The sequence below is a fragment of the Odontomachus brunneus genome, unplaced genomic scaffold, assembly GCF_010583005.1.
Source record: "Odontomachus brunneus isolate Ranch 3 - 2012 unplaced genomic scaffold, Obru_v1 Obru_scaffold_096, whole genome shotgun sequence".
Taxonomy (NCBI): Eukaryota; Metazoa; Arthropoda; class Insecta; order Hymenoptera; family Formicidae; genus Odontomachus; species Odontomachus brunneus.
The window spans coordinates 63,643-80,839 of record NW_022639546.1 but is presented as its reverse complement, the minus strand read 5'-3'; the positions used below and the strand labels follow the sequence as shown (position 1 = coordinate 80,839).

At 32.2% G+C, this 17,197-nt stretch overlaps 3 protein-coding genes across 8 annotated transcripts; 2 read left to right on the top strand and 1 right to left on the bottom strand.

Moving 5' to 3' along the window:
• Positions 1-372: 372 nt before the first annotated feature.
• Positions 373-7,062, bottom strand: LOC116848544 (sulfotransferase 1C4-like). 2 transcript variants are annotated; one of them, XM_032824737.1, is made up of 7 exons: positions 6,917-7,062; positions 2,235-2,342; positions 1,979-2,078; positions 1,538-1,703; positions 1,278-1,404; positions 1,078-1,172; positions 373-802 (listed from the first exon to the last, which is right to left on the bottom strand). In XM_032824737.1, the coding sequence occupies exons 1-7, from the start codon at positions 6,954-6,956 to the stop codon at positions 524-526; spliced, it is 915 nt and encodes a 304-aa protein (XP_032680628.1). In that variant the 5' UTR covers positions 6,957-7,062; the 3' UTR covers positions 373-523. The 2 variants fall into 2 exon arrangements, with proteins under 2 accessions (XP_032680628.1, XP_032680627.1); XM_032824736.1 differs by lacking the exon at positions 6,917-7,062 and having other exon boundaries at positions 2,235-3,415.
• On the top strand, positions 6,961-13,426 carry LOC116848539 (DNA ligase 1). 5 transcript variants are annotated; one of them, XM_032824730.1, is made up of 16 exons: positions 6,961-7,107; positions 7,292-7,351; positions 7,537-7,614; positions 7,772-7,866; positions 7,941-8,147; positions 8,525-8,648; positions 8,757-8,929; positions 9,122-9,345; positions 9,491-9,619; positions 9,678-9,817; positions 10,004-10,205; positions 10,347-10,553; positions 10,794-11,010; positions 11,325-11,560; positions 11,708-11,905; positions 13,124-13,426. In XM_032824730.1, exons 1-16 carry the CDS (start codon positions 7,088-7,090, stop codon positions 13,295-13,297), a joined length of 2,484 nt encoding a protein of 827 aa, XP_032680621.1. In that variant the 5' UTR covers positions 6,961-7,087; the 3' UTR covers positions 13,298-13,426. The 5 variants fall into 5 exon arrangements, with proteins under 5 accessions (XP_032680621.1, XP_032680620.1, XP_032680619.1 ...); XM_032824729.1 differs by having other exon boundaries at positions 7,534-7,614; XM_032824728.1 differs by lacking the exon at positions 6,961-7,107 and having other exon boundaries at positions 7,248-7,351.
• A 1,312-nt stretch (positions 13,427-14,738) lies between these two features.
• Positions 14,739-17,153, top strand: LOC116848546 (tetraspanin-2A). The gene is made up of 5 exons (XM_032824740.1): positions 14,739-14,978; positions 15,433-15,630; positions 15,762-15,938; positions 16,178-16,363; positions 16,490-17,153. Exons 1-5 carry the CDS (start codon positions 14,892-14,894, stop codon positions 16,565-16,567), a joined length of 726 nt encoding a protein of 241 aa, XP_032680631.1. The 5' UTR covers positions 14,739-14,891; the 3' UTR covers positions 16,568-17,153.
• Positions 17,154-17,197: the final 44 nt, after the last annotated feature.

Below are 17,197 nucleotides of genomic sequence, written 5' to 3'. Positions count from 1 at the left end.
GCTATTATTTTTTTATTTTTAATAAAATGCTTTATTTATAAGTCAGTTTATTTAGTAAGGATTTACAGATAATAAAAGAAGATACATAATATTTAAATATGTGTATATGTGTATTTAGAATATCATAAATTATAAATCTTTCACCACAGTAATTTGAAAACAAAATATTGCATAGTAAATACTACTGAATAAAATAAAATAAAATAAAAATAATAAAAATATTAAATATAATTAAAATTTGTGTATAATATCTATATATCAGTATTTAATATTATAATTTTTTTATTAAAATTTTGAATGTAGTTTGACAATTGAAATTGAGAATGTGATGTCTTCAATCTGATATAGGGAACACGTACTAAAAATGTCAACTTTCATTGTAAATATCATAGTTTTTAAGTGGTCAATCTGGTTATAATTATGTTACAATAATTAGGTCATACTTAAATCTATATATAGTGCAAATTTCAACTAATTCTTAAAAAACTCTTCTTATGTTGCAACAACCTTATGACGTATAAATCTAACAGGGGAATATAAGATCTGTATCTTTCGTGTTATCAGCGATCCACTTGTTGAATTTTGTCTCGATTTCTGGTGTAAAGTGTGCTTTCCAATCACCCACAATGCCTCGCCGAATGAATATATTGTTATTCATATGTGCGCCAGTTGATGGAACATTCACCATTTTATTTTCACGAAACTTTTTTATGCTCAAATGGTCTACCAACTTAGCGATTTGCTCTTCACTGTAACTTTTCCCGTAGAAGGTGGCAATCTTTCGAATGTTTCCGGGTAAATCCTGCACCAAGTAAACGAAAGTGTTATTTCCAAGGAATTTTTAAGACTTGTTATATCTTTATTATTAATAATATTGATAATATATTGCTCATAATGCTAACAACGCTCAAATTAATTATTAATTTATTTTCTTTCCTTCTTTCTCTCTTTTTTCTCCTTCACTTCTCTCTCTTTCTTTTTTTTCTAAAAGTAATATTACGTGTTAAGTTTTTATAAAAAAGAGAAAGAGGAAATAAACGCTGTAAAAATTGTAATAACGAACATTTCAAGATTTACCTTTACCAAATCCTCATAGAAGATGAACAATGTGTTTGGTCTGTGTCGTTTTTCCCAACCTTCCTTCACGTGTTCCCAGTACGGGCAATATATCGCTAATATCGTAGAAGAAGTTAATGAATAATTACATGTGTGAATGATTAGTTAATAAAGAAAAATAAGTCGCGAAATATTAATCGATGCGAAATGAAGCTACTCACTGCGGTCGCTCATGAATACATCGCAGAATTGCTCAAAATTGCCTTTGTACTTTATCACTTCAATTTCTTTTTGGAAATAGTACCAGGAGACAACAGTGTCTTTGGGATTTCGCGCAACATAGATAATCTGCATGAAAGAATAACCGTTTAAGCATACATATCGTGAATGTTCATCGCTTTCGACGTTTTTCGATATTTTCATCCGAGATTCCGAAATCTGTATTTATTCTTGAAAATATGCAGCCATCGTATAGACATACCTTACAATCGCTGTTTACGATCTTGGGTAATAGGTCAAGCGCTACGTGAGTCTTGATGAAACGTGGGGAAGGTTGTTTTTCTACGAATTTCACGCTGTTCTCTAACCGATTTTCTTCGTCAACGGCTTTTCCCGCAAACAGTTCAGGTTCTATTATTCCAGTGGTGCTAGAAAGAAAACTCTTACAATGAAGTATTTCTCTCCAACTCAAAGAGTAACGATAAATCTCGTCTGAGTGTAGAAACGAAAAATAGATTTTGCGTTAACGAAATTTCTTATCTAATGAAGTTATTAAGGAGAAAAATTCACCCGTTTTTTTTCTAAATTGCGCGCGAGAGAGATGTTCTCCATCATGAATTTGTTAAATAAATTTCCGAGTGAAATAAATTTCGTGAGTTTCGTTTCTGCACGCATGAGCATTATACGAATGTTGGTGCTATACTCTAGAAAAGGAAATCTGTCCAATAGATGCTTGCTACGCGCTTCTTCAAAATTCATGTCGTTTGCCACCAACCAAACGAGTTCCTGTGTTAACGTTGTACCTTGAAATTTATAATAATAATAAAATTTAAAATAATAATAATAAGAAATTAATCGAGAAATGGAAGATTAGACTTTGCTGGAAATAAGAAAGATAACACGAAAATAATTAGGACGACTAGGTGCGACATTTCCATTATATAACGAAGACTGTCTACCTGATCTGGGATAAGTGACGATGCAAGTATCGTCCGGATGAGGTTCAAAGTTGTACACTTCTTCGCCGATGTAGAGATAGCTGGATGCCATACACCATTTTTTTTTACCTATTGTAATCAAACCACGCGTATAAAATGGATAATACTTTAATATTTCGGCCGTCTTCTCATCATCCAACACTTTGATTTCTACGTCATTGAAAGACATTTTCACCAATAACGGTACTTCGTATATATGTGTTTCTTGAATGTTACGAATTCGAATGTGAACTGCTGAAGTACCGTTTATTTATTGGACATATAAAGCAAAGAAGCTATCGCTGTTATCTCTTTTTTATATTTATCAAAGTTATATTTATCAAAGTATTACGTAATAGATAGTTTGGAACCGAATATAATACTATATCGAATGTAATACAGACTGTACCAAAAGTACAGTCCAAACTACAACAATTAACATAATAAAATATTAGCAGTATGTTGGGGAGGGCAGATAGGCAATAAATTCGATCAGAATCCCACTACAAGACAGAACCCAGATAACATAATGAGATAACATAATTCCGAAATACCCAGAGTTGGATCGAGTTGAGTTAGTTCCACTATAGTATATGTAACAGATACTATAATGTGTGTGTGTGTGGAATTAACTCGACTCAAACCTGGACATTTCGGAAGCACCCATAGTCTAAAATCGGAACATAAAACGTTTTAAAGATATTTATACGTAAATCGTCTGAAAGACATCTTAAAGATGATCTTATGATCTTATGATCTTATGATCTTATGATCTTATGTCCCGATTTTAGATATGCTGTCTATTTATGTCCGCATTAAATTCACATTCTGGCGGCAGGATCTGCTAGCATAATTTGACAGATTAACAGAATAACCGAACAAGTCCTGCTGCCAAATTCGCTACTCGGTTTTTGCTGCCAATCTGTTATCAGACTGCTACAAAGTCTATTTGGTTTTTGCCATCAATTTACTGATTAGGTTAAATTAAGGAATGTTAAGCATCAATTTGCTGACAGCATGTCAGCAAGCTCTGCCAAATTTCTGGTGGCAGTTCCATATCGTTAGATAAAATAAATTCTATATAAGATTTATAGCTTTTCAGGCATCAAACATTTATTTTTGACTCAGAATCTGCACAAGAGTTTCATTACCTAGATTAATGTGTTGATATAAGAAACAGTATTAATTATAATTAATACTGTTTCTTATATCAACACATTAATCTAGGTAATGAAACTCTTGTGCAGATTCTGAGTCAAAAATAAATAATCCATATTTAAAACGCCTGATAAAAAATTTTTCATGCAAAATTTTGTATGAAATTTGTCCATACATAATTATGTATAATTATATATAATCATATAAAATTATATATAATTATACACAATTATGTATATAACAATATGTATAATTACATATAAATTTATGCGTAATTCTGTAAAATTATATATGAATTTATATATATAATTATACATAATTATATATAATTATATATAATTATATATATAAGTAGAATGTATGAACATGAATGGACAAATTTGATACATAATTATATATAATTATATATAATTATATATATAAGTAGAATGTATGAACATGAATGGACAAATTTGATACATAATTATATATAATTATATATAATTATATATATAAGTAGAATGTATGAACATGAATGGACAAATTTGATACATAATTATATATAATTATATATAATTATATATATAAGTAGAATGTATGAACATGAATGGACAAATTTGATACATAATTATATATAATTATATATAATTATATATATAAGTAGAATGTATGAACATGAATGGACAAATTTGATACATAATTATATATAATTATATATAATTATATATATAAGTAGAATGTATGAACATGAATGGACAAATTTGATACATAATTATATATAATTATATATAATTATATATATAAGTAGAATGTATGAACATGAATGGACAAATTTGATACATAATTATATATAATTATATATAATTATATATATAAGTAGAATGTATGAACATGAATGGACAAATTTGATACATAATTATATATAATTATATATAATTATATTAGGTGCACAACTAAGTTCCCGCTGTTTGTCAATAGATGGCTCCAGTAAGTGCTGGTCGATTTTGACATATCCAAAACGTCATGAACCAAGCTTAGACATATGGTAAACAAACCGCTTTGACACGTTAGTGATTTTGTTTTGGCGTCATATACTTTTGGTTGTGTGAAAATGTCTGATTTTGTGCCAAATAATCGTTATTTGCGGGAATGATTTGATTTTCTTATTTCATTCGAGGAAAATGGCGGCTGAAGCGCATCGAGAGCTCCAAAAAGTTTACGGAGATGCTGCTCTAAGTGAAACAACGTGCCGTGATTGGTTTCGTCGCTTCAAAGACGGTGATTTCGATGTTGACGACCGTCCGCGTGAAGGAAGGCCAAAAACCTTCGAAGACGCTGAATTGGAGGCATTGCTCGATGAGGATCCGTGCCAAACGCAAGAACAGCTTGCTTCAGCATTAGGAGTTACCCGCCAAGCCATTTCCAAGCGATTGCATGCGTTGGGAATGATTCAAAAGCAAGGAACTTGGGTTCCTTATGATTTGAAGCCAAGGGACGTTGAGCGTCGTTTTTTCGCCTGTGAACAACTGCTCCAGCGGCAAAAAAGGAAGGGTTTTCTTCATCGCATCGTGATGGGTGATGAAAAATGGATTCATTACAGCAACCCAAAGAAAAGGAAGTCATAGGGACTGCCCGGTCATGCTTCTACGTCGTCGGCTCGGCCGAATATTCACGCTGCGAAGGTTATGCTGTGTATTTGGTGAGACCAGGTCGGTGTTATTTATTATGAGCTGTTGAAACCGAACGAAACCGTCACTGGGGAACGGTATCGAATTCAATTGATGCGATTGAGTCGAGCACTGCGCGAAAAACGGCCACAATACGAGCAGAGGCACGAAAAAGTGATTCTACTGCATGACAACGCTCGGCCTCATGTTGCCAAACACGTTAAAACCTACTTGGAAACGCTCAAATGGGAAGTCCCACCCGCCATATTCCCCAGATATTGCGTCGTCCGATTATTACTTGTTCCGTTCGATGGCACATGGTCTGGCTGATCAGCAGTTCCGCTCATATGAAGACATCAAAAAATGGCTTGATTCGTGGATAGCCTCACAAGACGAACACTTTTATCGTAACGGTATTCGAGCTCTGCCAGAAAGATGGGAAAAAGTTGTAGTTAGCGATGGGCAATACTTTGAATGATTCATTTGTAACCATTTTTTCACAATAAAGTTGCATTTTCATAAAAAAAACAGCGAGAACTTAGTTGCGCACCTAATATATAATTTTATATAATTAAATATGAAAAATTTTTCATTGGGCGATAAAAAACGATAATTTTATTCTGTCAATTTTTGTACTAGGGTTAAGAATACGCACATTCCAAAGTCAAATTAAAAATTACTATTTCTTTTCCTACTTAAAATCCTACAACTTTTGTTCGAACCATTTCTTTGCGTTAAAAAATAGACTGTACTTTGGCTAAAAAATAGACTTCTTTACGCATACATTTCTTATCTTAAAATTATCTTAAGATAAGAAATGTAGGCGTATATAGAGAAATCTTTTTTAGTCGCCACGTATATTTTTTAGGGAGCGGTGCACTTGGACACGATACATTTGGACACAGCCAATCACAGCACCGTGTGATTAGAGACATTTGTAGGGTCCCTTGGAACAGCGACTTGTGATTGGACTGTGTCTAATTGCCCCGTGTCCAACTGATATACACCCTATTTTTTAGCCAAAGTGTAACGCAAAGAAATGGTTCGAACAAAAGTTGTAGGATTTTAAGCAGGAAAAGAAATAGTAATTTTTAATTTGACCTTGGAATGTGCGTATTCTTAACTCTAGTACAAAAATTGACAGAATAAAATTATCGTTTTTTATTGTTTTGAATATGGATTTTGGTTCATGAATTCACAAATGTGAATAGTATTCAGGAAAGTTGCTTTTGCCATAAGAACACGTAAAATTAACATAATAATTACTCTTCAACGGTTTAGTGAATCGACTTGAAATTTATAACTTCAAAACTCTTCATACAAAATACAAACGATTTAAAAGAGTAGTTTTCTAACCGGAGTTTTTTTCCAGTCAAGTACATACAAATACTTACCACTCTTTACGACTCTACGACTTTTATTGTAGACGAGCTTAAGGCTGCTTAAGTCATCTTCAGATATTCCGTAGCCAATGAAATAATTCATACATTATCTGAAGATAAACTTAAGAAGGCTTAAGTAAGACACGACTATGGCCTATATTCTGAATCCTCTTTTATCGATAAAAGTGCCTTGAATATAGCTTCTCAGCCAATTAGGTGGCTCCTAAGCCTCTTTTAGAAGCATTTTTATAGATAAAAGAGGATTCAGAATATGAGCCAATGAATATCAGTCTCAAAATATTTCTGAAGAGCAGGTAAAGGCTCGTTTACAATAGAAGCGTAGAGTCGTAAAGACTCGTAGAAATTGACCAATCACAGTCGAATATTCTTCTCGAGCCCAACTATGATTGGTCAATTTCTACGACTTATGACTATGACTCTACGACTTCTATTGTAGACGAGTTTTAACTCCACGTACTTTGAGAGGGTGCTAGCGTACAGTGTACCAAAAATTTCATAGGACTTGCAGTCTACTGTTATCTCGTCGATGGTTATGCTTCGTTGTGACAGCTCTTACTGTGTTGTTCATCATCAAAGGCGCGCCACAAGGCGCGGGAAATCTCTCGAACGCGTGTAGAATCCGTGAGAAATGGCGCAGCGCAGTATAGAGTGAGTAATTCAGTGGTGTAATTAACTGAAAAAGACGAACAGCTCAGCTAATATCTCTCGACAGCAAATCGTTAATAATTTCAATAACTTCACGTAATTTAAACACTGATACCATATATATATTAAACAGTATACTACGAAAATTTTTCTTTGGAATGACATTAATTTTGCTCTATTTTCTCAGTTCCTTCTTCACTAGAATACCGTCTAAGAAGGAAAACTCGTCTCAGGTGACTTCTGAAAGGTATGTTTTATGCCGTTAAGTATAATAGTATCACTCTTTCTCTAGTAATTGATTATGCTAAGAGCTCTCGTGATTCGTTCACGTTGGAACTCGTTGCTTCTACCAGCTCGACATCTCGAGCTTGCGGTTGCATCTCGCAACCAATTCTTTGTCATTTTTAATCGGATACATGCAACCACCAGCAGCTTGTCCGACAAACAGGAGGATAAGGATGCATCAGCAAGTAGCAAGCGCAAGAGGGATAGCAACGGCAGATCTCCCAGGTAATTAATACCTAATCAAAGTTATTTATTATTTTTAGTATATTTATTATTTATTTTACAAGATTTTTATTGTAAGGGTATTTATTTTATATTAATTTGTATTACCTTTTATTTCTTTCCATTAATATTATTTTTTTACAAACTGTTATTCTTTTAGCTCTCCTCCTTCAAAGAAACCAAGTGCAAAACTTACAGAGCCAAAAACAGCTTCCAAAACCCCTTCTCCATCTACAAAGTCTCGTGCAAAACCAGGTAATTATATAGCTGAATCATTAGTTTCATATGTGTGTACTAGATGTGCAATATACTCATAATTATGTTTCAAGGACTCACTCCAGAAAACAAAACAAGTAAAATTTCACCTGGAAAACCAAAAAAAACAAAGGGGAAAAAATTGAAAGATACATCTGGCAGTAAGAAAAAAAAGGAGGATGAAAATGAAAAAGTAAATGGAGCCAAAACTGATAAAAATACTCATATTGAAAATGATACTGCTGAAGACAAAGAGGAAAAAGAAAAACCTGTTTTACCTAGTAAGTTTCTCCAGAAAACTATTATTTGCAGTATTTCAATAATTACTACACAGAATTCTTTTTATAACAATATTTTATACAAGGAACAGTTGATTTGACTCTATATAGTAAACAAACTGAATTTTTAATTTAATATTCTGGATTACTAAAAATACTAAATCTCTACTAAGATTCAGGATGTATTTTGAACAAATTTTATGCTTATGATAAGCTTATATTAAATTTGTGAATATATAAACTTATGAAATACTTAAAACAAGTAACATTTATCTGAATGTAGTATGTATCTCTCTGTGTATGTACATAAATTAATTTACAAGATGTATATTTATTTGATACAATTATAAAAAGCTGACGTTATTTTTTTACTTTTACAGCTAACCAAAAGGAAGATGCAAAAGATAACAAAACAAGCAACGGGGAAAGCATCAAGCAGTCTTACAATCCTATAAAGTCTAGTTATCATCCGATAAACGATGCGTGTTGGAAACGAGGAGATAAGTGAGTTAACTAAAATTAATTATCGAAAATGATTTAAAAATATATATAATCGAAAATCTGCAAAATTTTGCAATTTTAGGAATAAAATGCTTACAAATTTGTTCGTAGAACTCCGTATAGCGCATTTACACGCACTTTGGAGCTTATCGAGGAAACAAGCGCACGACTAAAGATAATAGAAATATTGTCGAATTACTTTCGGTCCGTTATAGTTTTAAGTCCGGAGAATCTTTTACCGAGCGTATATTTGTGCCTTAATCAACTAGCGCCAGCGTACGAAGGTGAATATACAATAATATTGTGAAATTGTATGTAACATTATATATGTTTTCAGAGAGAAAGTATAATTTTAGATAAAACTTGTTTTTAGCATTATATTTTTCAATTAAGTAATTTTTATTATTTGGACTTTTACTTACTACTTATACTGCGTATAATACATGCGTAGATACATGGTTTTTGCTGCGTCATAGGTATTGAACTGGGAGTTGCTGACACGAATCTGATGAAAATGATAGCGCAATCTACTGGTAGATCGGTTGCCCAGATTAAAGCCCATGTGCAGCAGATCGGCGATTTGGGAATCGTGGCGGAAGGTAGCAGGTCAAATCAAAGAACTATGTTTCCGCTGGCATTGTTGACGGTTCCCGATGTGTATGCCAAGTTAAAAGAGATAGCTCAAATGACAGGGCACTCGGTAATCAAACTTTGCTGTAATTAGAAGTTTTTGTTATTGGCAGAAATATATAATTTGTTAAACTGGAACATGATAATTAAAATATAGAAATAAGAATTAGAAAAATCTTTGCATTTTCCTTGAATATTCTTTTTTTTCTCTGTAGTCTCTGACGAAAAAGCTGGAGAAAATTCAGTCATTGTTTGTGGCCTGTCGTAATACTGAAGCGAGATATCTGATCAGATCATTGGCTGGAAAGCTTCGCATTGGTTTGGCAGAGCAATCTGTTTTACAAGTAAGTCACCTGCGTTATATATTGTTTCGATCAATATTAAAAATCTGCTTCTTCTCAGGCGTTAGCCTTGGCTTGTGCGATGACACCGCCAGAACAAGCCTACCCACCTGAAATAATAAATGTGAGCAAACAGATGTCGAGTGAACGGTTCAAAGAAAAATACGATGAGATAGCACTCATACTAAAGACAACATATTGGTAAGATAGTCTTAAAGACGTTATTTATAAATTAAATACTAGAGGGCTATTTAATCATTATACAAATTTAAGCAGGAAATATTTCATTTTATAAAACTTGTTTAAATGTGTAAGTCGGTTAAAGTGAATATAAATATTTCAAATGAAATATTTTTTCTGTAAACTTAATTAATATTAATATTTCAGCGAATGCCCAAATTACAATCTCATAATTCCTGTTTTATTGGAGGATGGAGTTAAAATTTTACCAAATAAATGTAAACTTACGCCTGGAATACCTTTGAAACCTATGCTGGCGCATCCTACTAAAGGCATTCAAGAAGTGCTAACGCGATTCGAAGGTCTGAAGTTTACGTGCGAGTGGAAATATGATGGAGAAAGAGCACAGGTTCTTACATTTTTTGTACTTTTACTATTTATAAACTTTATATTTAATTAAATTTAAGTATTATTTTTATTTGTGTGTGTGCGCGATTAGAATATTAAATGAAAATTAATATATTAAAGAGAGAGTATCAAAATTCGGCAGATACATGTTGCAGACAACGGTCAGATCAATATTTACAGCAGAAACCAAGAGAACAATACTAGTAAGTATCCGGATATCATAAATCGATTCAAGAATACTCGCGACGAATTGGTGAAAAATTGCATACTCGATTGCGAGGCGGTTGCCTGGGATAAGGAGAAGAAGCAGATTTTGCCGTTCCAAGTACTCAGCACGAGAAAGCGAAAGGTGAATAATAAAATAATTATGAGAAACCGTGATAAGAGAAGCCGTGATCTCATATAATTTAAATCTCTTAATTCAAATTTCAACTCAGTCATTACTATGATTCTAATTGCTGTAATTGCCTATTGTTTCTACAATTATAATTACCGAAATATCTTAATAATATAAATTTTATAATATAAATATATATTTTCAAAAAAAAAAATATATATATATTGAAGTATCTTAAAATATACTTAATAGGATGCTAGTGAGGAAGATATCAAAGTGCAGGTATGTGTGTTCATGTTCGATTTGCTGTACTTAAACGACGAGCCATTGGTGAAAGAACCGTTCGCAAAACGGCGTGAATTGCTGAAGAAACACTTCAAAGAAGTGGAAGGCGAATGGAAATTTGCCAACAGTCTGGACACTTCGACGATGGAGGAAGTGCAAGTTTTCTTGGATGAATCAGTGAAAGGTTCTCGCAATTTTCTCGCATTTTAGAATCTATGACATAGAAAAAGAATTTTGCAAAAACAAAAGATGTCCATAAAATGAATAAAAATTTCCAGTATAGCTCCAAAGAAGTTAATTGAAATCATTACCTACTTACAGTTATTTGCGATTTTAATATTGTAATTTAAAAATAAAATGTTAAATCTCTTAATCAGAATTAAAAAATTAAAATTTTATTTCTTAATTTTTATCGAGGAGCAAAAATTGTATTTCTTAGATCGTTCTTATATTCTAATTTATGCTTTTAATTACAAAAGAAATATCGGTCATAAACAGGAAATTGCGAAGGCCTGATGGTGAAAACATTAGAGGAGGAGGCAACTTACGAGATTGCAAAGCGATCGAGAAATTGGTTGAAGCTAAAGAAGGATTACTTGGACGGCGTTGGTGATACACTCGACGTTGTTGTGATAGGTGGTTACATCGGTAAGGGAAAAAGAACCGGTACCTATGGTGGTTTTCTCTTGGCTTGCTACGATCAGGAGAACGAGGAGTATCAGAGTGTCTGTAAGGTAAATTATTAAATTAAATAAGAATTTAATTCTTCAAATAGTTTATCAAGCAAAAATTTTAAGTATAAAAACTTGTAGAAATATACTTTGTGAACATTGTATTTTCTCACTTACACGTATTGACACCCGATGCTATATTGGCGATAGATCGGCACCGGCTTCAAGGAGGAGGATCTTGAAAACCACACGAAATTTTTTAAGGACCATGTGATATCTCAGGCTAAATCATATTACCGTTTCGATAGTAGCCACGAACCGGATCACTGGTTCGAGCCGATCCAAGTCTGGGAGATTAAGTGTGCCGATCTCTCTCTTTCGCCAGTTCACCGTGCGGCTATTGGAATAGTAAGTAGCAATTATTAAATAACTAAAAATAAAAAAATACGTTTTATTTTTGCAGATTATTATGAGCCGGGACAACTTTATCGTTGTCCCGACTTCAAAAAATTATATCGAGAAACAAGTGTAGTCCTATACATTGCTTTCTTCTTCTTAAGTGAAGAAATATATTAAGAAGATGAATTGTATGTCACGTTAATTTATGACAAATTATTAATTATTAAAGCAAAAAAGGAATGCAGAGAATATTTCACAGATTTTTTTAATTGATTGCAAGTGTCACTTTATGGATATATCTTTTTATTTCAGTGTATTTCGCAAGAATTTTTAGCATGTTTTTTCTCGCGTTTGACGTAATTAAAAAAAGATAGAGAATGCGAAGAGCCAAGAGCCTTAAACTCTTTGAATTTACTTCTGTTGAAATTTTATTTTTGCAAATTATTATAAGCCGGAACAGCTTCATCGTTGTCCCGACTTCCAAAAATTATGAACAAAAGTATAGTCCTACACGTCGCTTTCTCCTTCTTATCATAGTAGGAAATAAATTTGGACTGCGAGTAAAACAAAACAATTGCGCGCAACGTAGTGGTCAATAGTTTAACTAGTCTGTTAACTTAATATTTCCAAGAGACTTTATTGGATACTCAGGAGAACTCTTTCAATTTTCCTATGAATATGTAGTAGAGAATTTAATTAAAATTAAAGGATAATGTAAGATTAATGTAAGATTAAAGTATCGTATATTTTGCATTTAAGTCAAGATTACTCTTCATAAATTAGGCTTCAAAAATACGAACTGATTATAAATATATTGCATTAGCTTTTCCAGTGTTGGTTATGTTGGTTTAAAAATTTTATGTATTCATCTGTTCGGATTATTTGATACGATAAAAATACGTATAAAGACGTAACTTAGTGTAGCTAAATAAATTGTACCAAGAAAGAATTACACATTTCTGATAAGTTTTTATAATAAGCAGTTCTTTATAATATGTTCTCAACTTAAGAAATTCTTCTTTATTGATGCGTAAGAATTCACGAAAACATTGTTGCAATATTTCGAATTGCGATATTATTGCAAATAGAAATAATATGATAAAATATCTATAAGTAATCCTTTCACTTTTTTCAATTTTAGTGAATATATATATTCCTTAAAATTATAATTTCTTAAATTATAAAATGTTATAATTGTTACACGTGTTTTATCCTTGTATTGTGCAGGTTGATCCGGAAAAGGGGATATCCTTAAGGTTTCCGCGATTTATCAGGATTCGCGAGGACAAGAGTTGCGAGAATGCTACATCCGCTCAGCAAGTAGCAAATATGTACAATAATCAAGAACAGATCAAGAATAAAACATCGACGTCAAAAGCCATGGAAGAAGATTTCTATTAATATAAAGTTTCTTTTTCACTTATTATGTGGTGTATACATTAAACTACGGTTTCAATCAATTCGTCATATATTTTTTATAATTGAAGATTTTGTAAACGCAAAATAAAATATATTCGATATGACACCAGATTTACTATAAAATTGCGTCTATGAGAATGATATCAGTTTTTACTGAAATTTACGTCTATGAGAATATCAGATTTGCCTGAAATTGATATGTTTTCATCGAAAATGTAATGAAAAACTATAATATTCAATACATTGTTAATTATTTAAGAATTATGTTTTAAAAGTGTCTTAAGAAAGCCATATTATTTATAATTAATTAAAATTGAAGGATCAATCAATAAAATGTGAGTTAATAAATTAGATCCTGTAATTCTAGTGTAAAGCTGCAATTTAAGTAGAAAAATAGTGAAATATCTAAATTCGTATCAAATGATCAAAACAGACGAATATATACAATTTTTAAGCCAACTTACAATCCACTGAAAAATCGAATGCAATATATTTATAATCAGTTTGTATTTGAAGCCTAATTTATGAAGTAATCTTGACTTAAATGCAAAACAAGGATAATTTAATCTTACATTATCCTTTAATTTTAATTAAACTTTCTACTACATTTTCATAGAGAAATTGAAAGAGAAGTTCTCCTGAGTACCCACTAAAGTCTCTTAGAAATATTAAGTTAATAGACTAGTTAAACTGTTTACCGCTACGTTGCACGCGTTTGTTTTATTTTTCTTACAATCCAAATTTATTCCCTACTATGATAAGAAGGAGAAAGCAATGTATAAGACTATACAAATCCTTTTCATAATTTTTGAAAATCGGGACAGCGATGAAGCTGTTCCGGCTCATAATAATCTGCAAAAATAAAATCTCAATTGAAGTGAATTCAAAGAGTTAAACAAATTATTAAACAAGTTATTAAACAAATTTGTAAGATATTCCGTGTTCTCTTTTTGCACTAACAATCAAATTACATTAATTAATTGTAAATTAACATAAATAAATAAATTAAGAAGAAATAAATTAAGAAGATAAATTGTATTTCACTATTAATGATTGATCTGTCTCATTCACGTCTGTAATGTTGCGCTTCTTAAGGAGGATGTTAATTATCACATGGCGTAAATTAAAAGCTTGTTAGATTAATACAGATTAAGAACCAATGCACAGGCACATCCGTAACATGTTACGTTACGTTAAGTACTGACAATGCAATGGCCATACCTGTACATAAAATTAAACTTAAGTCAACGCACAAAGAAATCTGTAAACTTAACGTGTTACGGATGTTCTTGTGCGGAGGCTCTAATAACTGTAGTTTTCAAACACACCCTGATATCATGAAAGAAATGATTCATCTCAGCGATGCGTGTTCTTTATCTGGAACGTACTTATCCACTTATCTTATATTTACCGGTGATAAAACGACGAGAATGTAGGCGATCATACTTCGGGTACCTGCCCACGTATCTGATCGGTGAATTACGCTTCCTTCACGGTATTGTCGCGTCCGAAATTTGTGCATTTCGTTCGCCGGTGGAACGTGACTCCGTAAAGAAATTTTCGGCAGAACGCAAAGATGGTCGCCAAAGTTTCTGGACCGCCGCTGGAAAAGCATATCAGCAACATAAAATTTATACTTTTCTGCTTGAACGCCATAATATGGGTGGGTGCGAAGGTTTATCGCGATTGCGTTGTCTGGTGAAATCAACTGTGATAGTGAAATAATAGTATATGCTATGTCTCAAATAAATTGAAAAAAATATGTGTATGAAGTTGTAAAAAATGAATAAACGAGAGAAATGTGTGATATAGATGATATATAATTGCTTTAACGTAAATAATTGTTAGATACGTATAAAAAAATTTATTAAATTAATTCTTTCTAAGTCGAGATTTCTTAAAAAATTAGTTAGATTACACATTAAATTCTAATGCGCAAAAGTATAAAAAAATGACCTCTAAAAAGAGAGTTTCTTAAAATAAATTTTGAATATATTTCACTATTATATTATCGTAGTTGAGGGACAAAGTTTAGAAGAACTGTCTGGGAGACAGAGTCGTCAACGCTCTCTCATAATTAATATGTAATAAATAAAAATCTTACCATTTCGCCAAAGATCCTAGGCGCCGCGATGTTTGGACTGTCGATATGGATGCGGATGGAACCGAACTTTGAGGAATGGGTGGATTTTCTGAACATGCATGAATTTTACATTGGAATTTACGTGCTGATCTTCACATCGGTGTTCATCATGATTATCGCCTTTGTCGGCTGCGCCGCCGCTCTTATGGAACATATCCTGGGTTTATATATCGTAAGGATATTTACCTTGCAATATTGACATCAATTCTCCGATTATATTGACAATATGATTAAAAAGTGAAATGTTTTCCAATAAGAATGCATAGAAGATTGATTTTACTTCAAAGATCTCGATGATTTTAGGATGTGGGTCTTCAAGTGTTATGTTTTATTTGCGGTCTTTCTGGAGCGGCGGTGGTTCTCGACTACTCGACATATGACAGCGAGATTCAACCTATCATACGGCGGTCCATGATCAATCTCATCAATAACTCTCATCACGAAGGGGCGAATCTAATTTTGAGGATAATTCAAGAAGCTGTAAGGAAACATAAATTATGTTCTGTAATAATCCAATTATAATGATTCGCATAATAATCTATTAAAGCAGAACTATCTTGAGAAAAATAAGTTATTCTATTAAAAAAAAATTTAATGAGAAATATTGTAACTATTTTATAGTGTAGATAAATTTTCTATAACCAGTGATCTATTTTTAAAAAGAAAAACGCACTGGGTTACTTTGGAATTTAATTCATTTACCGCAATATCTTCGATAGATCGGATGCTGTGGAGCTGACGGTCCCAGAGATTATCTGTCCATGCGAAAGCCACTACCTACCGAGTGTCGGGATACTGTTACCGGAAATGCTTTCTTTCACGGATGCGTCGAGGAACTATCTTGGTTCTTGGAGTCGAGGTCAGGATGGCTCGCTGGTCTGGCAATGGCATTGTGCATGCTTCATGTAAGAATGAAATGATTCTACATTATTTCTATTATAATGCAATGTTTCTCACATGTATATAATTGTATTATATCTAACGCAGTTTTATTCTCTAATTACTTTTTCCTCACGTTAACTATATTGCAGGTGGTTGTAGCTGTACTAACGTTGACGCTTATACGAGCGATTAAGAAAGAGGAGGAATCCATCACGTTCAAGCGTTAGAATAACAGGTCATCTATGACGGAATAGAAATAAAAATAAATTATGATTATTGAAACTTTTTGCAAGAAGATATGGAAAATATTCCGGAAAATGATAAATTTCTCAATTTATATTTACTTTGTGAAGTTGACGTAAAAAGCCTACGGGCTACGTATATACTACGGTATATACGGTATTTTTACGTTCTTAATTTTTATTTTTTACAATTTTCTTAATTTTGAAATAGAAACATTTTTTGTGAAAATAAATCCCTTGATTAAAAATACGGTTGATCCTAGAAATAAACCGTTTGTATAATAATTTTATTTATGTAATTATAATCTTCTTGCGAGACTATTGGTTGTAACATCGATTTATGTCAATTATTCATGTGTTTCATCCAAGCATAGTATTTTATATCTTCAACTATTAAGTTCACTCTTCCGTTCATACTCTTGCACTTTCTACATATTTCCATTTATGCAATCTATATATTATAATTTAATAGTTAAAAAAATAAAAGAATATTATTTGTAGTAATAAGTGTCACGATGAAAAAACTGTCAAACGTACAGGCAGCGATTATAAATAAAACTAATATATAATATTATAAATCAAATTATTACTAATGAATAAGTTTTTAATAATAAT